Genomic DNA, 25,463 nt, shown 5'->3' with positions numbered 1-25,463 from the left:
CCTCCAGTACTAAAGCAAGCTTATGCTTTGTGTTGGATGTCCTCTAATACTATGTACAGATGAAAGGAACTCATGGTCTCTTAATCAACTACAAATTGAGTGGAAGGAAATTGCGTTCCTGAAGTCTATATTTAATCAAGTGTGTGGTGAAGAAAGGTGACAGGCGTGGTACTGAATTGAGAATGAGACAATGACGAACCTCTTTGCAAGGCAGGCTATAAGAGAAAATATTCATAAACAATTTGAAGACAAAGAAGAGGAGAAACAGAGGGAGAGAGATTTTTTTTGCAGAGTTAGTTATGCTGTGTGTAGATGTGCTAATTCTTTATTTTGAAATAATAATAAAGCTGGGCTGAGGAAAGAGCTCATGTTGAAATGAACATTCTTGAATTTCCCCTTGGGGATCAATAAAGTATCTATCTATCTATCTATCTATCTATTCTGTTTAAATGAATGGAAAATGTGTGCATGGGTCAAAAATTCAGCGCCACATCAAAAAAGATCCCCAGATGGAAATACTGTAAGTCCTTGAAGTCAAGAGTGGAATACTGGGATACTGTAATTTAAGCTCTGCTCAAGAATACCATAGCAAATAAGAGTTTTGCAGGGGTGAACATTTCAGTCAAATCTTTATCAGTATGTGAATAAAGAAACAACACACGTCAGTGACAGAAAAGAAGAATTTATTGATCCTCTTCACAAATCATTTCAAAAGAAACCTAAGAAGTTAAATAATGTTCATCTAAAGTAGATCTGCAAGCAGCAAAAAATCACCCGACTAAAAACCAAAACCTCCGTTACACTTTTTTTTTTTTTCAAACAGCAAATGTTTTACAGAAGCACAAATTTTTAAATATCCGCTAGCACATGAGAAACACAAAAATAACATATATACTAGTAAATGCATCTGGATTACACCAACAGTTCATGTCAGTCTTTTTTGTGATTTTCTTTTTCTTTTTTTGCGAACTGCAGTAAATAGTTAGAATCAAAGATGACAGGACACGTAAAAATGTGTCCAGAGCTATAATAACTATGAAATACTGGATGTACAGTATCCGCAACAATTGTTGTGTACTATGGATTAACAGACAGAAGAGACAGATCAAGCACATATCTGTCTACCCCTCTGCCTGGTAACACATAGACTGAAAACATGTATGTCACTCTACAAGCTGCATCATATGAGATGGCCAGTTATAATAAACTACAATGCAGAAACAAATCTGATCATGCACTTCATGTACTTGTTTGGATGTCCTAAGAAATATTAATGCATGTTACAGTTATAATCATAGTCATAATAATATCAATAAAAGTAACAACCGCAATAATGAATTTGTCAATGCAATGTCATGTAAAACAATAAAATCTAGTCTATAGCTTTGATATAAACGACATTCCATAGAATACAAGTTCCAGTTAACATAGCTAAAGAATAAGACATACAACACAATTTTAAGTACAGCAACCAATTTGTAGCCATTTGTAAAACACCATCTTAACACACCAATTGTCTAACTGTGTTGATTCATTCTGTACTTTTCGGTTTGTCCTGAAATATCAATTGTCCACAGTAATATGGCATCACTATTACAAACACTAAATAATGAAGATTGCCTTTTGATCGTTCTTGAAAATTACATTCAAAGGCTAGTTCCATGCTTATTTTGGACAAAAAACAACCCTTCATTCTCAGTTATTTAAATTGACAACAGAGAGGATCATCCGAACACATTTTTTTACAACTTCAGCTCCACCCATGTTGTCCAGGAGACATGTCACACAGCTGAACATGAGCTTCAAATGTCAAGAGAGAAAATATGTCAAGTTGACATGTTCAACATCCTTTCCCTAACCCATTCTTTTTTAAATAAACCATGAATAAACATGAGAATGGCATAAAATAAAATAACATTCTGCAGGCTACCGCCTATCAGTCAAAACATATTTCATAATAATAAAAAAGCCTTTCACAAGGAATGTGGCATATTTTTTTAAAAAAAACATACAATGCTGTTGACACAAGGCTTTAAACAAAAGTGACAATTTAGTCAACTCCCTCCCACAAAATTTAATCTCAAACTTGAGATAGCACGTCAAACTCACTGACCATGGCTCCTGCTATAGCATTCATAACTGTGTAAAGTGAACATATACGAACAAAGAGTACATGGATGTGACTAGAGCTGAGGGTATCTGTGGCCCCCCAGGCCCACTTGTTTTGCATTAGGAAGAGTGTCGAACACTGTCACCATCAACTGAGTATGACCAAAGTCAGCCAGCGTCTCTGTATGAATGTGCAAATTAAATATACAGCAAGAAGCAAGTTATTGCATTTTTCAAAGTCAAGGAGGGATACGGTTTCAGTCAGGGGGAAGAAGAGGGATTTTGTGACTCTTATGGGAATTGTAGTCTTACATTGTTCATGAGACTATAGAAGGGGGGCATGACAAAGACTACAGCCCTCTAACTGTACCTCCTCCATGACAGACAAACAAACAAAACAAAACATACAATAAACAACATGCATTTACAGAGCACAGTTAATTGGTCTCCAGAAATGCAGTTGACCGCCGCATCAAGCGCACTGTACATAGCGACTGAATAAATAAGCACTCACGGGCCGACAGAAAGAAGAAAAGAAATAAGCTCAATTCCAAACGAAATGACTAAATATGCAGCATGCTCACACACTGGGCTAAACCTATACAGACAAAAAGAACAAACAAACAAATCAACTGTGACATTGGCTCACACAATAGCCTACACAATGCATCCAGTGCATGCTCAACACCTATTATAACCATTCAATGTACTTCATGCTGTATATTTTGAGTGTGTTACTGAGAATATAAGCCACAGACATACATACAGCATCAGAGTCTGGAATGGTTATAGCAGGGGTTGCGGAGTTCTGTCAACATTCTGACAAGAAAACTATGTAGGTGTGTTATGGCTAGCGTGTCACAAATGAGAATCAATCAAACAAACAAACAAAAAAAACAAATACTTTTTTTATGAATCAATGCTTTTTTTTGTCACTCACAGCCGTATAAACTTCCTGAGAATAAAGCTTCAGTTGGGGTTGATTGCTCAGGTCGTTATGGAGGCTGAGAAGGTCCAAAAAAGAGAAAAAGGGGCGGAGGAAGGGAGTGGTTTGTTTTTCCAATAGTGCTGTATCGACGTGGGAGGGTCATCCGTCGCGGGCTTCGAGGGAGAGGGAGGAATGTCAGGGGCTTCAGGAAGTCGTCATGGAGGAGGGGTCAGTCCACATGGCCGCCACATCCCTGAACCTGCCAGAGGTGTCGTTGGGAGGAGTGACAGTCATTAATTTGTGTCTCATTATTCTATCAAAACATCAGGGCACTAAATTATAGCTTTCCAAGAAAAGCATGTCTGCTTTGCAACAGTCAAAGGAGTCAAAGGAATCCTTGTAGATTATTTAGCATTTTACAGGACAGGAGTTTCTCCTTGCTTCCATCTTCTCTGGAAGACAGTAAAATATATATTTATATATTTATCTATAGTTCCAGGTTTGTCCACCTGATTAGGGATATTGAAATGTACATTTTTTATTATAACATTTATTTGAGGTGGAAGAATGGGTAAAGCTAGAGTGAAAATTAGTTTTACAATACTGTACATGCAGTAATTTTTTGTCTTTTTCCCTTACTAACCAGATATAAAATATATGACCAGAGGTGTCAAAATACTGACTGTGTTGTTAATGTTTTATTAAAGTTGTTAAAATGCATCCACATCATTTCATGACCCCTTGCATAATGTTGGTGACTCCTCTTGGAGGTCACCCACACCCCCCACAGTAGAGCCACTGGGAATCTGGATTAGATTTGACCCAGGAGAGTCCCTGATTCTGTTGTGTGACATAACTGAAGGCTTACCTGGCATTGATGAGATACTGGGCAAGGCTGATGTTGGCGGGGGTTCCAGTGATGGTGATCTGGCGCTCGGATGACCCTTCCATGGCGTTAGCAATTTTGATCTGTGCCCCAGACATCTGTCGGATCTCGTTGATTTTGGTTCCCTGGCGCCCGATTATGCAGCCTATTAGCTGGGAAGAAACAGAAGAGGTATGATGCAATCCCTGTCCACCAATCACAGCGCATCCCTGGAGACCCTGACTCTAGTTCCAGAACCGACAGAGAAATCATTCTTAAAGCCAGAGGCAAACTTCAGGAGGGCCGAGTAAAATATGTCTTTATATGCCGTAGCTTACAGTACTTGTTTCTTGTTATTCCCACTGTATTCATCATTCACTGGCCTCCTCCCTTGTCAGGCTGTGATTAACTTCCCCACCACACACATCTCTAATGATGGCATTTTTTACAGCATTGTCATCAACATCAAACCTCATGGGGGCGATGAAGTATTTGGGACAGTTTGTGCAGTTAAGGTGTTTTCACAGTTCTGAATGATGCTCAGTTGGCAGACCCGGAATATACTTGACACTGAAGGGCCCGGCAATGATGTGGCCCTCATCTGGCCAGGATCTGGGAGATCAGAACCACACTGGGCCAGATTTGGGTCTGATTGTGCTCATGTGTGATAATAAAAAGATTGAGGAAGCCACACTATACTCACATCATTGGGAATGGTGAGCTCATGAGTACTGGCCTGTGGACTGGCATCCACACCTGCAATGAAAAGGAGATGGCGGGAGAGAGAGGGAGGAAGAGATAGGTAGAAAGAGAGATAGAGGGGGGTGATAGAGAGAAAGAGAGACAGAGAGATTTAGTGAAGGAGGACATAGAGGAAAGTTAAAGAAGAAAGTCAAACAGTGAGAGAGAGAGGAAGGGAAAGAAAGAAAGAAAGAAAAAAGACAGGAAGAGGAAGAGAGAAAAGTTGAAAGAATAGCAAGAAAAAAGAGACAGGGAGATACCAAGAGAAAGGGAGACAGAGAGAGTGAGAGAGAGAGAAAGAGAGAGAGAGAGAGCGAGAACAAGCAAGAAATAGAGGATACCTTAAAGACTGTTGGGTTTAGCAACGGATCAAGATGATAATGTCCACTCATGGTCCTTAAGAATATACAGTTATTCCTGTCAACTGCTGTTTGCGCTTTTTGAACCTGTTTTTAGGCTGTAGTTCAAAGCATTCGTAATGCATGAAAGGATGCTGACAACTTCACATGAATATTTCAAGAATGATCAGTACAGCACCCCCTTCTGGATGCTCTTCATATTACACAAAACTCATTCTACAACCTGGGCTTAGTCCAAAGATGCTGAAAAAAATGGACCCCTCTCTCGACTCACTGAAGACACCTTTCCCATGTTCATTTAGGAAGATAATAAATAAATAAATGAATAAAAAATTCAATAAACAAACAAAAAAAATATAACCTCAATAGCATTGACCAGGCTTGTGTTGAAAAAATAGGGGTTGGAAGGAAAAAACAAGACGAAAAAAAGAGTGACAAAGACAAACGGACAGACGAACAGGCAAAAAAGAGAGTGGTGACTCTACGGGTGCTATGGTGAGAAGGAGCGTGTTTTTTTTTTAAGAGTGGGGAGCGTGGGTACGTACCAGGGAAAGCGGGGGTGGTCTGCCCGAGGGAGGTAAAGGGGGTTTGCTGCATAGCCAACTGGTGAAGCTTGGTCAACTGCTGAGGGGGGGAGGAGGAGGACAGTGAGACTAAGAGGTTATCATTAGAAACACAGGAGTCACTCTGAGTAAGACGCCCACAACTCCACCACAGAGTGAGAGAGAGAGAGAGAGAGAGAGAGAGAGAGAGAGAGAAAGAGAGAGAGAGTGAGAGAGAACGAGAGAGTAAGAGAATGAGAGAGAGATAAAGAGAGAATGACAGAAAGAAACAAAAAGAAAGCGAGAAAGGGAGAGACAGACAAAGGAAGAGAGAGCAAGAAAAAGAGAGAAAGAGGGATAGAGTGAGGAGAAGTTGTGGACCGTTGTGGTGGAGGAGAAAGCAAGAGCAACAGACAGACAGAAAGAAAGACAGAGCGAAAGAAAGGAAAACAGACAGAGAAAAGAAAGAAGAGTCAAAAAGCTAGAGGAAACTTTTGTAAAGACTTGGCCTGAACGGAGATATGAAGCCTATTGAGGCGCAAAGTGCTAAAGCTAGCGTTGGGTTGGGGTGGGGGGGGGGGTGTCTGCACCTCAATCCTCTATCATTGACGAAACATCGAAGGTGTTTAAAGATTAATGATCAATTCGACCCAGTTATGCATGGGTAGGCAATCTTTCCTCACAGATCTCCCTCAAGCCATGTCCTGTCAAGTTCTGGAGGGTAGAGATCTAATTCGGCTCTGACAGACAAATTATCACATATCAGAAATGCCCTATTAATATTATGATGAATATTAATAAGGGAGGAAGTCCAAAAAGAAGAGGCATGCAGAAGGCTGGTCATAGTCAAAGGCATCAGTGTCTGTGTCAGAGGGGGAGAAAACTCACGTCTGGGTGCGGAATGGCATACTGTCCCTGAATGGTGTAAGCCTGCTGATCCAGAGAAATGGAAGGATGCAGAGTGGAAGAGAAAAGAGAGGAATAAAAGAGAGAATAAAGCCAGTGGACAAGAGAGAAGAGAGAGATATAGAGATGGGGAGGGGGGGGGGGGCAGACAGCATGTCAGTTGGCAGTTTGGAACTGAATATCTCATATGACTCATATATATATATATATATATATATATATATATATATATATATATATATATATATATATATATATATATATATATATATGAGTATCTGCATATTTTATGTCAAATAGTTATAGGTTCCGTGATTGTGTGAGTGAGTGAGTGAGTGAGTGAGTGTGTGTGTGTCTTTGTGTGCCTGGGTGTGTGTGTGTGTGTGTGTGTGTCTGTGTCTGTGTCTGTGTGTGTGTTAGTGTTTGTGTGTGCATGTGTATGTGTACAGTATGTGTATGTCCGTGTGTGTGTGCGCATGTGTATTAGAGTTTATCTGTGGTACTCACAGGCAGTGGCTGGTGCTGAAGCAGCAGGCTGAGGTTGGCTGTGGAGGACGCAGCCAGAGGGTCGGCTGCCCTCACCTGCCCGCCGGTGAAGATGACCGGGGCAGCAGCCGGCTTGGGCCGGTAGGGGATAGTGGCACCTTTGGGAGGGGACTTAGAGAGGCGTGGACAGGAGCAAAGCCAAGGAGGGGAATGGACACGGAGCCGGAAAGAACGAGGGCAGAGAGGAGAGAGAGAGGGGGTGAAGAGAGAGAGAGAGAAGGGCAAAAGACAGACACAGTATTAATTGATAGGTCCATGTCAGAGAGAGGGACTTGATAAACTGAGGGGATGAAGGGACCAAAAGAGGAAGAGAGAGAGAGTGAAAGAGCAAAGAAAAGCTGTGGATCTGGTTCCATCTGTATCTGGGTAATCAGATGTTAACACGGGTAAAAGGATAACAAAATGGTTCTCTCTAAGTTTGTGGTGCATAGCCCTTGTTGCAGTGTAACTGTACCTTTAGATTTACATTTACATCTATTCATTTAGCTTTTATGTCAATTATATTACAAGAGCCATTGTGCCCAGAGCAACTCGGGGTTAAGAGCCTTGCTAAAGGGCACAACAGTGGGTATTGAACCCACAAGTTTTCAGGCTACTTAGCCACTACGCTACCACCGCCCCATTCAGATGCTGTATGACACATTAAGTACTGATAAGCATTAGCACTTTGATACAGTGTAATTACATAAAACCAGGGTCAGGGTTAGAGTTAGGATAGGGGTCAGGTTTGGGGTCATGTAGGTGCAAAGTATCAAAGTGCTGCTATAGTTGGAGAGATAATATGTTGACATAAACTGCATTTAGAGTAGATACAATGTAACAAGGACTATATGTCATAAAATATATAAACTAAATTTAAAATGTAAAAATGTAACACATCAAATTGTAAATTTCTCCATTGGTGGGTCATTTGTTCATGTTTTTAGGCATGTACAGTTTCAGCATGTTATAAAATGGATTTTTAATATGAATCACACAGTATCTTGTACAATGTTGTGTTTGGTGTGCATTTGCTATTTGAGAGACATTACAATATGCATTAAAAAACAGGAAAAAAAAAAGAAATGGTTCAAAGAAATGGAAGACTAAAGAATCCCCTGACTTATATTGAAAGTACAATCTTTTCAAAGGCTTTCAACAGGCTTGTCTGAAACTGCCAGTCAATTTGAGACCAAGTCTCTATGGGCTCTTCTACGTGATTGCTATTATTAACCACTAGCAGTTGAGATGTCTTCTATTAGGACCATAGATAGACGTTTAGACACAAATAGTCATGCTTTTACACACACACACACACACACACACACACACACACACACACACACACACACACACACACACACAGAGCCCAATACCTCCAGCATCACCACGCAGATCTGCTTGACACACTGGATGATGGCCTCTGGCGTGCCCGAGATGGTGACTGCTCTCTCTGTGGAGTTGGGCAGCATGTCCCCCGCCACCTGCACCTGGGCTCCCGTGGACTAGGGAGGAAACACCAGAAAAATAAACATGGCTATGTAATATGAACAATGTGTGAACAACATGTACAGATATGTGCAATGTAGTGGCAGTACCATTATAGTAGTAGTAAGAAGTACAGAAAAACTGAATAAATGTGGATATTTAGTACGAACCATATAAATAGATATGTACAGTATGTACAGCTATGTGCAGTGTGGTAGCAGTACCATTGTAGTGCAGAAACAGTAACATTATATTAGTATTAAAAATAAGTGTATGTGCAGGATGAAGAGCAGTATATGGCTATGTGTAAGTGTAATTACAGTATGCACATTTGTAAATAAATAGACACTACGGATGGGATGGGATAGGATAGTGCAGTTTGGGGGGGGGGGGGCTGTTGCAGCATACACTATGCAAACAGACCGCTTCAGTTACGTCCCAGTTACGTATGTGTGTGGGGCTTCCCTGTTACATATCTAGTTTAAAATTTAATGTCATACACTATACATATGAAGTTACAAATGTATGTAGGTAAAAGTGTCTGCTAAGTAACCATGACCATAACCATATACTTGATAAAGATGCAACAGCATTACCAATGATGAAATTCATAATCTCAGAGTCAGAGCTAGCTCAATTTTACATGGTTAGTTAAAAAGGAATATTAAAATAGTAATTCAAAAGCACATTTTTTGTGTAAAGAAGTTCAATATGAAGGAGATAATTATAAAATAAAATGTCTAGTGGTAAAACAGTGCAGACAGTAAATTGACTCAGGACAGGTAAACAAAACAAAGCCTTTTATTCACTAGCACTTCTGCCAAAGATGATGATAACAAAGACAAAGAGGGGTCTGGCGGAGCAATCTCTCTCCATTTGTAGGTGGAATTTGATAAAACACAATAATCTGCACATGAAAAGGACCTTAACTGGCCCTTAACTTTTGTGTATTTTCCTGAAGTTTGATATTCTATTAGTAAACATTGATTTTTCAAATTTGAAAACAAAAAAGTCTCTAGTCCTCTCGGAGGTTGCTCCAAACTACAGTAGATATCTAATGGCAACACCTGAACATCTTCAACATGGACAGGATTATGGAGAGGGAACGTTAGCATTCACACAGCATCAACCAGGCAAGTAAGATTCAGTAAATGGACAGGAACAGTATGCTTCAGTACTTTTTATAATGATTTATATCTAGTCATAATAAATGATGTATGTGATTTATATACTTTATTTCTGTGCTACAGCCTGAAGGCAGGGGCATACCATACTGAGCCTGTCTACCTACAATAAAGCCTTGTAGACTACCTTTGTACCTTTGTTTTATACCTCACACACACACACACACACACACACACACACACACACACACACACACACACACACACACACACACACACACACACACCCCTTACCTCTCTCATCTCCTTGATCTTGGAGCCCCCTTTCCCTATGAGGGAACCACACTGGCTGGCCGGGACCACTAGGCGCAGGGTGACAGGTGGTTTGCTGGTGGCGGGGCTGTTGCTCATGGAGTTGATGATGTCCTGAGGGAGGATACAAAATGGAAAATTCCAGATCTCCAGCTCCTCCATAATGCTCAGAACACTTCCATGACACAGCATTCTAGGCTCTTTGCTAAACTCCAGACTTTAAAAATGGGGCGAGTAACATCTTCATGAAGTAGTCCTTGGCATGCCTCCATAGCAAAAATAGTGAATGTTCTACTTAGAGTTTTCCAATGACAGGTTATTTGTCTTAGCTTTATCTTAGCACAAAAGAAATAAAGCATCATTCACAAAGGTATCAGGTATAGTGAAGCCAATGTTATTTCACAAAGCGGTTATGAAAAGCATCTTACAATACAGTGAAGTCAAACAGTTAGCATGCACCATTTACCGTAGCTGAATGCTTTCAGATTTTGTTTTTTGTAGAGAGACAGTCAAATAAAAGTTATTTTTAGTAAGTCCTTTGTGGCTTGAGATATTCTCATTATTTGTCAAATAATTAGATATGCTCCATAAATCTGTTTTAAATATAAAATTAATGGAAACTCTTTGCCTCTGCCTCGTTCATTAATTTTGTAATTTACTGGGACACCTCGGCGGCCATTACCCCTTATGTAAAGTAAAGCAATTGCGTAAGTACCTCTTCAAACTTGTAGGCGATCATGGCAAAGGCCTTAAAGATGGCATCTGTGGGGCCGGTGATGGTCACTATCCTCTCAGGGCAGTTCCCTTCTGAAATGTTGATGCGAGCGCCACTCTACACAAGAACCACAGGAATACAGGCTGTTATTCACTCAATTCAATTCAACTCAATTCAATTCTGTTCAATGAGCTTTAAGCAATAAGATGACATTTTTAAACACACACAATACAGTTTTTAAGCATACAAAAAATGGCCTGCTGACCATATTATCACACTGATAAAGTAAGTATGACACAGTAAAGGGCTGGTCTTACCTCCTCACGCATTTTCTTGACTGTTTCTCCTTTCTGAAGAGAGAAGATCAGCAGAGTCACTGGACTGTTTAATTATTTAAATCTTCAGTTCTTGGAAAACTATATGTAATAAGTTACATTCTACAAAAGCGGTCATTTACCTTTCCAATGATGCTACCAACCTCCTGCAAAATGACAAGCAGATGAACAAATCAATGACAAAATACTCTCACTACATGGGTCAGATGTGCATGCATGCATTACTTAATTTAATTATTATTTTGCCAATAAACAAACAAACAAATAAACAAACAACTTGTGCTTACCTTGCCATGCATGAGGAGCCGGATGGTGAGGGTGACATTCAGCCCGCCTTCGGACTGGACTTTGGCAGGTTCCATCATGGGGTCGGTTGAGAAGGGCTGGGTGTGGTCACGTGAAGAGGGATCCGATAGGGCCAGAGAGTGAGTGATGGGAAGGACAGCCAACCAGTCACCTGCAATGAGCAAGATTGACAGGCCAACGGTAAGGTGATATATTCTAATAAACTGTACATTTGCATAGCATGCTACTTTGCCCATCCTCTTTTGAAAAGGATAGTGTACACCATTTTAGGAACTTGCACATCTCAAAGCACTATCTCCCATTTTATACCAGACTGAACCACAAGGGGGGGTAGTCTAATCATACTACCCAATTGGATCATGACAACATGGATGTATGGATAATTGCTTTGAGAGGAGATATGGAAATATGCATTTATTCATGTAAGAGTATTAAGCCTGCGATAATACCATCTTAGTAAATCTGTGAGGCCTACCGAATGAGCCGGTGAATATTTCATGTAACACTGAGATATGGACAAAACAACAATTATGCGTCCTCACTGTATGCTTATAACAACACAGACTGTAAAGAGTTGCATCTGGTAGAAACGCAACGTCAACAACGTCAGACCATGGCCAAAATGCTCCCTCACAAACACCCATCCATCACCGCCATCATCAGTCACTACACTGCAGCTCGTAGAGCAGTCTGGAGCCGTCTGGACTGGTGTCCGGTAAGAAGCCGCAGAGAGGGCAGGGGAGAGTGGATAGAGATGGGGATCGGCACTGTTGTTGCCAGCTGTCCTCCTCCAATCTCTCAGAGGATGCTGGGATTACATAAAGCCCTAATCCGGGGTTAAGACCATCCAGAGGTTGGAGGGCAACGTAGCCAGCACCGAGAAATAATCCACAAAACAAGCAGCCCCAGATGACTACTGTGGATCCAGCCAGAGAGAGAGAGAGAGAGAAAGAGAGAGAAAGTATGATGAAGAAATCAAAGCCGCTGCATTACAGCACTGTTGCCTCGGGGCTGAGGGCAGTATTATGGGATGGGATGGCGTCCATCTAGAGGACTGCTTTCTTGTACTGTAGCCGAGTGGCCTGAGTGTTAATGCTGGTGAAAATGGCTGCCACACAAAATAAATAAAGGATGAAATGGAGGGAAAATGTATTGCTTCCGCTGAAATTTTACATTTTAAACATCCCATCCTATTTTAAACATTGCAAACATGTTTAGCTAATCTGTATTTTTGTATGTGTGTGTGTGTGTGTGTGTGTGTGTGTGTGTGTGTGTGTGTGTGTGTGTGTAGAGCAAGGGAGGAGGGTACATTTTCCAACGTCTCTGCACAAACAAAATGGCCTCATGTTTGAACAAACGCCAGCTTCCAGGCATGGCCTACTCAAAGACTGCTTCCTCCTCCTATCCTCCCTGCTTCTCTCTCTCCCCTCTTCCTGCTCTCTACCTCTTCTTCTCTCTCTCTCTCTCTCCCTCATTATCTACCTTCCCTTATTCCTCTGTCTAAACAGGACATGAGATGTTATCTGTCTCCTTGTCGTTCATCGACATGGACACACACACACACACACACACACATTTACAATTGTGCTAATTGAGCTTCAAGAGCACAGCCTTGTTCTCTCTCTCTCTTTCTCTCTCTCTCTCTGTCTCTCTCATTCTCTCTATGTGTGTAGCGCGCACACCATCACTGCTAGTGAGCGAGTGCCGCTTCTCACGGAGGTGACATCTGATGGGGAAAGTGGGTCAAGCCTTCTGCTAAAGAGCTTCTGCCCCCTTCCTCTGTGGCGGCTATCGAATTAAGCACGCTTCGCGCTCGACTGAGCACCGCTCCACAAAAACGCTCCCTTTTTTCCTCCCTCCCTTCTCTTTCTCCAGCCCCCATGCTCTCGCTTCTAACCCCCCCCCAATTCTGCTGCTCTGCACTGCAGACTGCGCAGCGATGGTAAAGAGAAGAAGAAGAAAAAGAGAGAAAGAGAGAGAGAGAGAGAGAGAGAGGGAGAGAGAGAGCAAAGGAGTTCTTTTCTTCTCTCTCTCTCTCTCTCTTGCTGTGATTCAGTTTTAATACTTCAGGCCTGCGGTATGCAGAGCCTCTGACAATGAGCAATGGGGCGGCCCTTTCAGAGCAAGCCAAGTGCACGGAGATCCATGGAGCAAAAAGTCAATACTAACAACCCCTCGTAACAAAAGAAGTGCAGTGAAAGAGGGAAAGAGCCTGGAGACTTCTCTGAGGGCTTCATCAGCTGTGCTGTAGGCCGTGACCCTGTCAGGCAAGGCGGTGTACAGGTGACTGTCTGACAAGTGACGTGTCAAAGAACATTCTCGTTACATAAAACCTGACACACTAGGCTATGAATTATTAAAATGTCTTTGACTGAGTCTATGGTTATACAGGTTTGGTTGTTGGGTTGGTTCACTTCAGGAAAACTCGATTAGGAGCACCTTTGTGAAAAATAAGAAGAGCATCTAAATATAATAATATCTGTAAAAAAGGACACACAACAGTAACAACAATGTTTTTGTGGTGACCCAAAGGTCAGAGTGTTGGTGTCAAAATCTAATCCTTAATCAAAAAAGGCATAAATGCAAAAATGTAATCCTTAATCAAATCAGATTTCAATTCTCCTATAGTATCAGAACAGCCAAAATTCCATAGGCCAGCGAGATTTTAAAATAACGTCTGTTCAAAAAATTGAAACTATGCAATTTTTGGAATGTGTCACTCTTTCACCTATAGCTATAGTTGACAGCTAACAGGAGCAAGAAAATTTCCTCAACTTCTATCCGTCGACTGCAATAACCTCTTGGGTTCCAGGAATTGCTGAATGGTTCCACGGCTTTAAAAAGTAATAGTTTTACAGTGCCATGACCAATGGGTCTCTCAGGTGTAATGCACTAAAGCTGGCAATTCTGGCACTCCGTTTGACCTTGCTCTGCTTGACTTGAAACCCATCGGTGACAGGTGAATGGATAGCCACAGACGACAACTGCAGTTCAGGAGCAGATGTGGACCAAATTTGGACCAGATTTGGGCCGGATCGAGGTCGGATCTGGTGTCTGGATGTGCAAACACTCAGCTCATGCAAAGCCTCTTACAACACTCTGGTCGGGACAGGCTCTAATGCTGAAGGAGGATTTGCATCCACTGGATCCCTCATCCCAACCTTAAGATCAAAACTGCATGAGAGATAAAGACAAAAATACCCACATTGAAGGCAAGCAGTCGGATCCAACAAGACCAGGTTGCATCAAATCACAGTCAAAGCGGTTTACTTTTATTTGTGTGGCAGCACAATTTATTTAATGTTGGCACCCATCCACTTTTGGGAATCACTAATCTGGTATTCTACTTCATGCAGCTGTGAGATGCAATCTTTTTTCCATAAAGCAAGCCAAATTAACTGATGTACAGTATGTTGATGTGATAAAATGTATATTGCCCTAGGCGCATTTAGAAAATGGAAACCTCCAGTAGGCGACTCAATAACATCATGACTGCAATGAGATTACACAACCACTGCGATCACCTGATAATACCATCTCCTCTCATACATGCAGTTTGGGAAAACAGTGATCATAATCCGACCTCTCAAACCGGTGACATACTTTGACCACCAAGTCAACTTTGACAACTTTCCCATCGGTTATCGTTAATAAATAATGACTCCCCATCCAGGCAGCAAAGCAAGTTCCAGAAGTTTTTCAGTGGTTAATCACTCTCCCGGGCGCTGGGACGTTTAATCAATATCTTTCACCACAGGACGTCATGGCGGAAAAAAAAAAAAGATCACGGGGGTTTTCCACAAGACAGATAGAGACAGAGACAAAGTCTTCTCCCTACTGTATGCTTGATCTTCATTTGATGGTCCCCACGGACTCTCGGCACCATGAAGACAGACTTAAGAGAAAATTTAGCGCAGCAAGGTGGAAGGGAAGTATTAGGCTGTCACAGGGTTAGGTTGAAGGTTATGGATATGTGGGGATGCAGGAGTACACTGTAGGTGCTCTTTGGATAAATAAAACCGGTTTATTGCCGATGATCGAGACAAATTATGTCACAGTGATGATAATTGCACTAATGACTCTGGAGGTTACCCTGTTTTACGTTGGTAATAGATACTGAATGCATTGCATTCAGTGTGGTCATTATATTCCAACCAATCGCTCAGAGGTTTCATATCAAAAATGACGTACTGACGCAATCCACTCACTTTATCACCAAAAAATTGTAAGCAAAAGCTCACCAAAACTTTGCAGCGAGAATAATTACCCAGTTCATTTTCGAACTGCGTTGTTATTTCTCCCGGACAATGACATATGGCAGAGTCGTAATTAAGACAACAATGAATTGGGCCCCTGCTGCAAGCTCTATGTATGTTTCTCGTGAGAATGGAGGCATGCTTCTGCCTTTTGTGTTTGCTCACTGAGATACCACGGCTTAGGGTCTCGCCTCACTCAATTACAGTCAAAACCACCATGAAGAAACGCACATACATTCGCATGGAGTCGTTAGAACGTGCGGCATGAATTAATAATGGACCCACCATGATCGCGTGCACGTCATTAATACAGCATTACATCATTAACACAAAAAATACAAATTATGACCGGTGTCAATCTCTTCTGTCCATTTGACTTTGTCTGAGACCACACATTTCAAGACGAAAATCAAAGCCTCAATGGCCCCTAACTGGACAATGTCTAGTAAAAGGACCCATGTTAAGGCACAAATGAAACAAACTCTCTATTTAACACTATCTACGCATTGTAATTTGACAGATTATTTATATATTTATTTTCTAAAATGACCACAAGACAGAGAGGCATAAGAAGGCAAAAACATTCGTTTTTAAAGAGGCTTTACCTTTGTGCTGCGCTACACAGATGGCCTCCACTTTCGACGTTTGCGAAAAGATTAAAGATAGAAAAAACGTGCACAACACGCAGAAGGAAAATTATTTTTTTCCCTCGCGTTTCGCCCAGCTTAGATCGAACGCTGACATCTGATTGGTCCACTGACAGCGACGCGTGGGCGGGCAGTAGGATCACGTGACCTCTGGCGAACGACAAAATGGTGAAAAAAAAATCAAAGCGTGGATTCGGTGCAATTTTTCGGGGCGCGATTCAGCAACGATGCCAATGCTGCCACTTTGTGTTGTGATGAAAGAGGGTCAATGGGTGAGGGGGTGCCCAGGCTCTGGGGGACCCCCCCCCCCCTTCTCCCTGGGGATCATGGGAGCTGCCCACTGAGGCACACTGGCATCCGAGCGCACCCATTGGGCGATGCGTCATCGCGGCTACCTCTGCCCTCAGGCCCAAGGGTGAGATCTCGCATCAGAACACCTCTCTTACCCCTGTTAGGCTCCGAAGGGGCAGAGCAACCAACAGCCTCTATGGACAACCATTTCCAGAACAGCAAATACACAACACACACACACACACACACACACACACACACACACACACACACACACACACACACACACATACAAACAGGCCAAATATACACATGCATGGAGACATATAATCACATGTACTCCAATTGCCCCCCCACACACACACACACTCACACACATTTCAAAATACAGCTTCTGGCATGGACACACACATACATGAACACACTCCTATTAACACACGTACTGTAAAACATAACCCACTTATGAATTGGGAACAGGCAACCCAACAGTATCACATTAAACAAACTCCCTGCCCCCCTCATATACACACACGCGTGCACACACACACACACACACACACACACACACACACACACACAGGGCACGCGGCTGTGTGTGTTTAGCAGGGGGGATGGTCAGGGGGCAGAGTAAATGTGTTAATATGTTGGACATAAGGGGGGAAAGACAGAACAAGCGTAAACTGTGGTCCATAGTATGTGTCCTCTCTACCGATTTCCCCCTGCATTTGAAATCTCATGGCTCGAATTAGGTTGGGCTTTACTGACATCTCTCTGGGATTAACAATCCCTGCGCAAATCCACCGAGATGTCAGATGCACAAGAATTAATCTCCAGTCATCACGGCCTCATGCCAGGTCTACACCATGGGCTGGGTGGATGCATAATACTGAAGCGTAGTGGTGTCTGTATGTGAGCATATAAGTGTGTCCATGTGTGTGTGTTTGTGTGTGTATTTGTGTGTGTGTGTGTGTGTGTGTGTGTGTGTGTGTGTGTGTTTGTGTGTGTGTGAGTGAGTGAGTGAGTGAGTGAGTAAGTGAGTGAGTGAGTGAGAGAGAGAGAGAGAAAAGAGAGAGATAGGAGGGGTGGCTGGGTATCACATTAGACCTGACAAACACAATACAATTTGTGTGTGTCCCAGTTCCCCGTGATTGTTTCCCCCGGACAGCTCAGTAATCATTTGCACCATGAGACCCCCCCCTCTTACACACACACACACACGAAAATCACCACATCATCCTCCCTCCTACTTCGTCTGCTTGCCTTTTGTGAAACCAAAAAGCTGAGGGGTTTTATTTGTTGTTGTTGTAGCTTTTGCTTTTTTAAACAGGACGTTTTAAACATCTCTGGAAGTGGTAAATCACTGCAGTGGAACCATAGGCTAAAATCAACTGCAAATCGAGCACACGTTGTCTGGCCTGTGGGCATGGCACAAATAGAGCATTAAATTTGTTCCACATTAAGCCGGAGACAGTGTATGGGAAAGAAAAGACTGCTAAGTCACAGGAAACGTGGCTTATATTCAAACAAGGACTGTGGCTTTACCTGATGAGATGAGAGACATCTCATCAGACAGACACACAGGCCAGACATATCTCATATTTGCAGTAACAAAATTAAATTTCTCAGAAAACTGACCAAAGCTCATCTATAGGCGTGCATTCCATAACCTGCTGGAAAAGTCACACTACTCCTATGCAATATAGATGAGCTGCCTAGAGGATACATAATCTTTAATCTTTCTGAGAAAGTCCACTGTTACAAGTCACATTTTCTTTAATAGGTCTTGGTCCTCATCTATTTACAGACTAAACTTAAACCATAAAGGAAATACACCCAAAATATGTAATATCTCAGATAATATCAACATAAAACTAAAACTGGTGCTTATTGATGTTTATACACAAGTGTGTCTAGTGGACCCTAAAACCAGACAAGCATTAAGAGAGACCAAGACAGAAACAGGGAAAGAGAGAGAGATGGAGAAAGAATTGGACTGCTCAAACAGCAGGCCACAGACAGAGACACAGACAGACAGACCGACAGACAGACAGACAGACCGACAGACAGGGAGACAGAGTGGAGCTACTGCAGAGCCAGACGCTCCCAGAGCCCAGACTGCCTGCGCACACCACGGCCAGTCACTGCACAGGAAAAGCGACGGGAGTATTGGTAAAAGCAGAGCAACAGGGCCCCCAGCAAGGTGACCAGTGTGACCTGTGAGCAGGGCCGGTTCCCTGTCCTCATCTCATCATCCTGAACAGCAGATGAGCCAAGAGAGGCGTGAAGGAGAGCGAGTGATCAGAGCCAGGCAGAGAGCCATTGCTTTTACTGATGGTGTGTGTGTGTGTGTGTGTTTGCATGTTTGTGTGTGTGTGTGTGTGTGTGTGTGTGTGTTTGTGTGTGTGACAGAGAGAGAGAGAGAGAGAGAGAGAGAGAGTGTGAGTGTGTGTGTGTGTGTGTGTGTGTGTGTGTGTGTGTGTGTGTATGTGCGTTTGTGTGTGCTTGCGCACATGTGTGTGCGTGTGTGTATATGGGTGTGTAAGAGAGTGTGTTCGATTCCAGGGCTAAGCAGAGTAAAAGTTAATTAGAGACAGAGGCAAGCGAGAGGTAGGGGAGTCATTTGAGTTCCTGAAAGGCGTTGGGAGGCTTGTTCATTAAATCAATAGGTTTTAATGAACATGATTAACAGCTTGTAACTGTACAGAGGAGATGACATGGTGCTTGATATATTAATCTACGTGCAAGTTAATCTAAATGGAGTGCCTATCATAGGACAAAATATGAGAAGGATTACTTGCTGTGCCTGTCAGTGAAATGGATGACGTACTGTGACCAGAACATTCTGCAAAAAACATTCCGATTGGTTCTAAGTTCAGTGACCAGTGTCCAGTAATGCAACCAAACTTACTGCAAACATGACTCCCCTCCCCCCAACAAAGTCCATTATTCAAGAGCCACAAACAAAAACAACACTGCAACCACTGCAATGTCACACGTGCATTTGGACGATCAATACCCAGCAAGATCATTAAAAGTTCCCTCTCAGAGGAAAGGAACGCTGCCATAATGGGGGTGACCCCGGCACTGGGGGGGTCGGAGTGCCTCTGCTACAGTAACTCCTTTGTGCATGTCTGAAAGGACGTTCGTTCCTCTTTCCTCCTTTCTTTATGGTCCGGAGTGGACTAAAAGCACACATGGCCACAGTACAGCCACAAGGCATGAGTGCTCGACGCCTCGCCCAGCCACAAAAGGCCACGGATGGCCTCCGCTGCTCCCTCTGTGGTCAAGGAGAAGTCATCGCTCCCTGTTTTTTACCCTCTCTTTGCCTTCCACTCAGTCTTTCTTTCTTTCTTTCATTCATTCTTTCTTTCTTTCTTTTTTAAAAGATATTTATTGCCTTCTGTTTCCTATTCAAACTCCATCTTTGCTCAATCATATATTTTTTTCCCAGTCATTATTTCGATCATTTCCTCTCTCTCTCTCTCTGTCTGTCTCTCTCTCTTCTCTCTCAGTTTCTCCCCCCTCTATCTCTTTCTCATTCACTCTGTTCCCTCTCGCTCGCTAATGGAAAATGAAGCTGACCTTCTTTATGGCTGCTGTCGATGTAACAGAGGCCTGGGAGCGGAAACCAATAAATAATGACAGCAGGCTCACATGGAACTGTGCTCGGGCCAATGTTATCTCACACGCCAAACTAGTGTGTGTGTGTGTGTGTGTGTGTGTGTGTGTCTATGTGTGTGTCAGTGTTTGTGTTTGTGCGTGTGTGTGTGAGTGTGTGAGGGAGAGAGTGAAAGAGTTTGTGCATAGATATGTAAGGGTGGAGGGGAGTTTTTACAATTGCTCTATGAAAAGATTGTAGAAAAATAGTATGCCAAGGAACAAGTGAAAAAGAGTTTCAAAGCAAGTGTTTAGTAGCCAAGTAGCCAAACGTTTTTACTGTTTAGTTGTTTCCCAATACAGTTCAACAACCACTGCAAATCCTCATGATGCTGTTTAACTACATCCACTCTATAGGACAATAATAGTTGCTTTCTGCAAGGGAATCTAGGACTATATTGAACATAAATACACTACAAAAATAAACCTTTTTTCAGTCTGTTCTTTTGTAACATATTAGTGTTAGCAGACTTTTTGTTTCTGATTCCAAGGGATACCTAGCCTATACATGGATACGCATCCTTTTTGGCCATTTAACCATGTTAAAACATCTCTTCTGAACCTCTCCACTGTAATGGAGAAATGCTTTGAGTCTCTGGAAAAAGGCCATTGACATCATACCAGTCTGTTAAGATGCTGGATGTGATGGATGAATGTGTTTTGATGTGCTTTGACAGCAACCTCTTATTACACAAATCCATCATGTTTACTCCAAATATTTCATTACCATCTTAAACAGCCTGCATGTGGTTGTGAATATACTTGGTGGAGGAAACTCTTCTTTGCCTCCACCTAATCCATTAAAGGTGCAGTCAATGCAGTTTATATGCAGGTGCAGGTGCAGGTGCAGTTTATATTTAAATTTCTTAGCAGATGGTTTTGTCCAAAACAACCTACATTATATTTTAATCAAGGACCAAACAAAACATACCATAAAAGTAGCTCACCCCTCCCTTCAGTATTTGAAACTCCACACAGTTTTTCGTTTTTGTTTAGGGGGCCAGCTGCCCCCAATTTGTTTGTTTCCAGTTTTCAGCCTGGACTGCAGAGACCTTTTTTTTTTTTACAGTGTACTCACAGGATGGGCAGCTAGTGGATTGTGAGGAGATGTTTGGTTAATGTGACAAAATATTTTATGGGTTTTAAATTGCGTAAACCTTCACTGACGGCACCTTTAATTCCATATTGGAACACCTCAGCAGCCATTATCACATAGCAGATATGTGCTGTGTAGTCCAGTTGCAAATTACTATGAACTAGCTCACTGAGGTCATTCAGTGTGCCATACACCTGACAGCACCCCATGCTACTGGACTGAGCTGGTAGGCATCAGACATGCCATGTTGTGAGTATAGGATTGTGTGAGATGGAGTGATGAAAGATTAGGGTTTACCCTACCTACCCCAGGAACATTCCAGAAGCTTCCTCAGCTTCCTCTTCCTGTTCAGGGCCTGCCTGACATGTCAGATGGCCCCTCCTATCCCACCTGGGAAGTCCTCAGGAGAAATGCGCAAAAAAGTTTTTTATTATGACTGAGAGCCTGCTACATGTTAGGACCCAGATTTAAATTCTGGGCAAAGTGCAAAGTCACACAATCAAAGAACAAAGTGTCTTCTGCAAGAAATAACGTTATCATGGGGCATGTGGGTGCACTGAGCTTAACTTTACATATCAAATACTGTCTGTCACTGATTGGCCTATTTGGATCAGTATACAGTATACCTGTCATCCACTGGAATCCATTGAGCTGTCACCTGTAAAAAGAAAACAGAAACTAAAGTCACCATGACAATTACGTTCTATCTGTGAAAAACAAATAAACAACAACTAAAGTCAATATGACAGATAAGTTGACAGAGATCAAAACAGGAAGTTAAAATAAGTTAAGATAAGATGACACAAAACTAAAGCTACCATGGCAGATAACATGTGGAGGATTCCTATCATGGCTTCAAGGCTTTGTCAGTTGAAGTTGATCATGATTTTGGTGTCCTCTACTGGATATTTTGTGTAAGTGCACACCACTGTAACTTTTAGCTGGTAAAGTGGGTCACAGCAGACACTCTAAGGCCTCCCCTGAAAGAATTCACATTGAGCTATTATACCTTTACATCCATTGCATTGCAATTGTACGGATCGATCAATGTGTGTGTGTGTCTAAATCAATCAATCAATCTGTCTATCTATCTATCTACTGTATCTATCTATCTATCTATCTATCTATTTATCTGATTATTATCTGATTATCTGATTATCTGAACAGACTAGGTACAGCCAACCAGAATGCTGTTCCACTGTGGCCAATGTCTTGTCATCAGCGATGAGTTTGCAAATAAACAACAGTGGTCCTCTGGCAGGCAGACACAGCCTTGGAAATAACTCCCAGCCATCTCCTGAGCATAGTAATGCAATTTAGCACAGTGCCGTCTGACCTTTCAAAGAAACATACTTAGATAGTACGGCTGGCAAATTAATGCAGAGTAATGTGGCATGTTTTAACTCCCTTATTATATATTTCAGTGAGATTATGAGAAATAGAGAGATACTGTAATGTATGGCAAATGGTAGTAGTAATGCTCTTAACTCTCAGAGAGATCCATAAGTGATCATTTTGAGTAGAGGCAAGTCTAAAAATAAATCCTTTCTTTCAAAGTCATACGTTTAATAGGAAGCCAAGATCTTTATCGGATCTTGTGAGCAGCGAGCTTAATATGCATGAAATTCTTTGCAGCGGGTTACCTTGCAGAGTAGCATACAAAAGGCAAGCAGACTCAAACTACAACCACATCTTTTCTTGTTTTAGCCAAAACAGATGCATCACTGTTTTCCAAGAGACCTTCAGGTTACACTACTAATTACCATACATACCCTGTGTGTATATGTGTGTGTGTGTGAGAGAGAGAGAGAGAGAGAGAGAGAGAGATAGTGTGTGTGTGTGTGTGTGTGTGTGTGTGTGTGTTTAAATTCGCTTTGTGCTGTCTATTTCCTTTACAATGTGTGTAGTTTATGTACTTTCCCCATGTCTGACTGCCTGATACATTGGTGTTTATGGGTTAAGGTATTTTGTACCTTTACTAAATGTGGTAAAGAAGACAGATGAGGCATGCTGATGTTATTTAGATTGAATTATCATGCCATAGAGGGCGAAATATGCTAGCAGTCTATGAAAAAAAAAAACGCTCCTCAAAATCTAAAACCATAAATATATTCTTAAATAAATTAAAATAAAGTCATATATATTTCTTAAATAAATATAACTCAAATGTTTTTCCCCTGACATCAGCCTTGTAAGCATGACAAAAGCCAGAAAGCTAACAACAAGAGGGAATGTAGCAGGCCAGCACTGATCAACAGGTTGCATGTGTGTGCGTGTGTGTGTGTGTGCGTGTGCGTGTGCGTGTGTGTGTTGGAGAGTCTAGCCCATGCTCTTGTCTGAAGAAACAAAGCAACCTCATATCATTTGAAAGCATTAGTGAGACAGAACACAACATTACATCTGAGCAGAGAAGAAGCCGCATAATTTCCTGTGTATGGCCAGACATGTCTGCGTAACCCTATTAGTGTGTGCTATGTGCAGTGGACGCCTGGGAAATCTGATTTGTGCCATAATTACTGCCTATGAGTCCCTCTGTGTAGGATGGCTTAAGACATTCACTAAACGGACGAATACTACGAACACACATCGAACACACACAAAGCATCTTAGGAAACACAGATGGTGGAAAAGATCCCCATGTCAATGCCTGAATATGATTCAATACAGACATACTACATGTCTATAGGGGTGCATCTTATATAGTTTAATTAGCAAACAAGATTGCATTGGGATGACTACAGTAGCTGTGTTCAGAGGTGGAGATGCTAGTTTGCTGAACAGTTGAAGCTGTGAATTGTGTAAAATGAGGGAATCTTACCTTCTATATCTGAAGCGGAGGACAGAAGTTTGGATGATTTTCTGTGTGAAAAAAAAAAAACCTGTTGTCTTGTTCTTGCGCTGTGAAGTTAGTCGGAGGGGAAAGACGGGTGAGAGGACGAGAGAAAGAGAGGCGGGCGGGGCAGGATGGAGGATGAAGAGAAAGCACCCATCTCTGCTGTGCGCTCTGCCTCCACCAGACAACCTCCCCTACACACACACACACACACACACACACACACACATCACCCCTCCCATTGAGAACTGGAGGTACCCTGAGGAAACGTGCCATCTTCCCATGCAACTGCTAAGAGGGCGTCTTATGACTGGAATAAAATCACTCTAACACAAAGAAACCATATCTACCTCATTAAGACTGAGAGTGAAAAAAAACTCCACCATTCTAGCAAGGGGCAGCCTATCAACTAATCAGATTAGTAACACTCTGCTTTTGGATTACATTCCTAAACAAGGCCACTCCAGTACAGGAGAATGGTGAGAAGTGAAGCAGAGGGCAGCAGACTTCTGATGAATAAAACAAGCACACATTGTTTGGAGAAACACCCTCTCATAGTTGTCAACACCCCCACGTTTTTTTAGAGTGTATCACTTATTTTAACTTCCTGTTTTGATCCTTATAACATTAGCCATCCCACCGGACCAGTCAGCCTCTGTACTGATGTTGTGTTGCTATCTACAGCAGTCCAGCCAATTGGTGCTATAGTCTCACAATTTGTGAAATGGAGATAGTCTGAGTGCAGTGAATGTGTATAGTATAGTAGGCTAATATAAAGACACCTGTGTCTGGAAGGTCCAGTCACTGGTCAATCAGTATTCCTGGCTAATTCCACCATGAAGACAAAAGAACACTCCAAACAACTCAAAGAAAAGGTTATTGAAAAGCATAAGTGAGGGGATGGATAAAACAAAATGTTCAAGTCAATGAACATCCCCTGTTCAGTAGCCTAAGTAAGGAGTTCAGTAAAATCCATCATTATAGAACACTAGTGCAGTGCCCGTTCAAACATGCCATTCCTGAAGAAAACCCGTAGCCCAATTAGCCCACAGGTATGCCTGCTTTAAAAATAGGATGATAGGGAAACATCATTCCAGCTTTATAAGCATTCAATAATGAATGCTGAATATTATAATATATTAGCCTATAATTAATGTGGCCTCTAATACATGTGTAATACATTTAGCCATGGCTGCATGTGACATTTCTACAGATCAGATCAGAATGACATAAGCCTAACAACTGTTTTAAGTTGCGTCGACGTTTCTTCCGTGATTTGGGAAAAGCCCATAAAAGTCCTGGCAGGAAGCATGCATAAGGATGAAGATCCAGGAATGCACTAATATTTTGTTCGTAGTCCAGTTTGCAACAATTATTAGTTAACACTAAGTTGTGAACACTTCGGAAAAAAAATATTAAAAACTGGAT

General features: G+C 42.0%; 1 protein-coding gene and 1 long non-coding RNA gene across 5 annotated transcripts; both read right to left on the bottom strand.

Annotated features, from left to right (window-relative positions):
• Positions 1–666: 666 nt before the first annotated feature.
• LOC125288727 (poly(rC)-binding protein 3-like) lies at positions 667–16,254 on the bottom strand. 4 transcript variants are annotated; one of them, XM_048235313.1, is made up of 13 exons: positions 16,117–16,254; positions 11,237–11,406; positions 11,072–11,095; positions 10,932–10,964; positions 10,615–10,731; positions 9,882–10,013; positions 8,352–8,480; positions 6,958–7,107; positions 6,433–6,477; positions 5,548–5,626; positions 4,606–4,658; positions 3,906–4,075; positions 667–3,296 (listed from the first exon to the last, which is right to left on the bottom strand). In XM_048235313.1, the coding sequence occupies exons 2-13, from the start codon at positions 11,312–11,314 to the stop codon at positions 3,242–3,244; spliced, it is 1,065 nt and encodes a 354-aa protein (XP_048091270.1). In that variant the 5' UTR covers positions 11,315–11,406; positions 16,117–16,254; the 3' UTR covers positions 667–3,241. The 4 variants fall into 4 exon arrangements, with proteins under 4 accessions (XP_048091270.1, XP_048091272.1, XP_048091271.1 ...); XM_048235315.1 differs by having other exon boundaries at positions 5,548–5,623; XM_048235314.1 differs by having other exon boundaries at positions 6,433–6,474.
• A 5,254-nt stretch (positions 16,255–21,508) lies between these two features.
• On the bottom strand, positions 21,509–24,143 carry LOC125288481. The gene is made up of 3 exons (XR_007192495.1): positions 24,021–24,143; positions 21,829–21,860; positions 21,509–21,592 (listed from the first exon to the last, which is right to left on the bottom strand). It is a non-coding gene; the product is annotated as an uncharacterized LOC125288481 (long non-coding RNA).
• Positions 24,144–25,463: the final 1,320 nt, after the last annotated feature.

The sequence above is a fragment of the Alosa alosa genome, chromosome 23 (assembly GCF_017589495.1).
Source record: "Alosa alosa isolate M-15738 ecotype Scorff River chromosome 23, AALO_Geno_1.1, whole genome shotgun sequence".
In the NCBI taxonomy this organism is placed as follows: domain Eukaryota; kingdom Metazoa; phylum Chordata; class Actinopteri; order Clupeiformes; family Clupeidae; genus Alosa; species Alosa alosa.
The sequence above is the reverse complement of the archived record's forward strand: the minus strand, read 5'-3'. Positions and strand labels throughout refer to the sequence as shown.

Excerpts from the sequence above, each read along its gene's own strand:
- LOC125288727 (XM_048235313.1), bottom strand. The coding sequence starts at position 11,314 with ATGATGGAACCTGCCAAAGTCCAGTCCGAAGGCGGGCTGAATGTCACC. Across the intron at positions 6,478-6,957 it reads TTCAGCACCAGCCACTGCCT|CAGGCTTACACCATTCAGGG; the intron begins GTGAGTACCACA and ends TCTCTGGATCAG. Across the intron at positions 4,076-4,605 it reads AGCTCACCATTCCCAATGAT|CTAATAGGCTGCATAATCGG; the intron begins GTGAGTATAGTG and ends GTTTCTTCCCAG.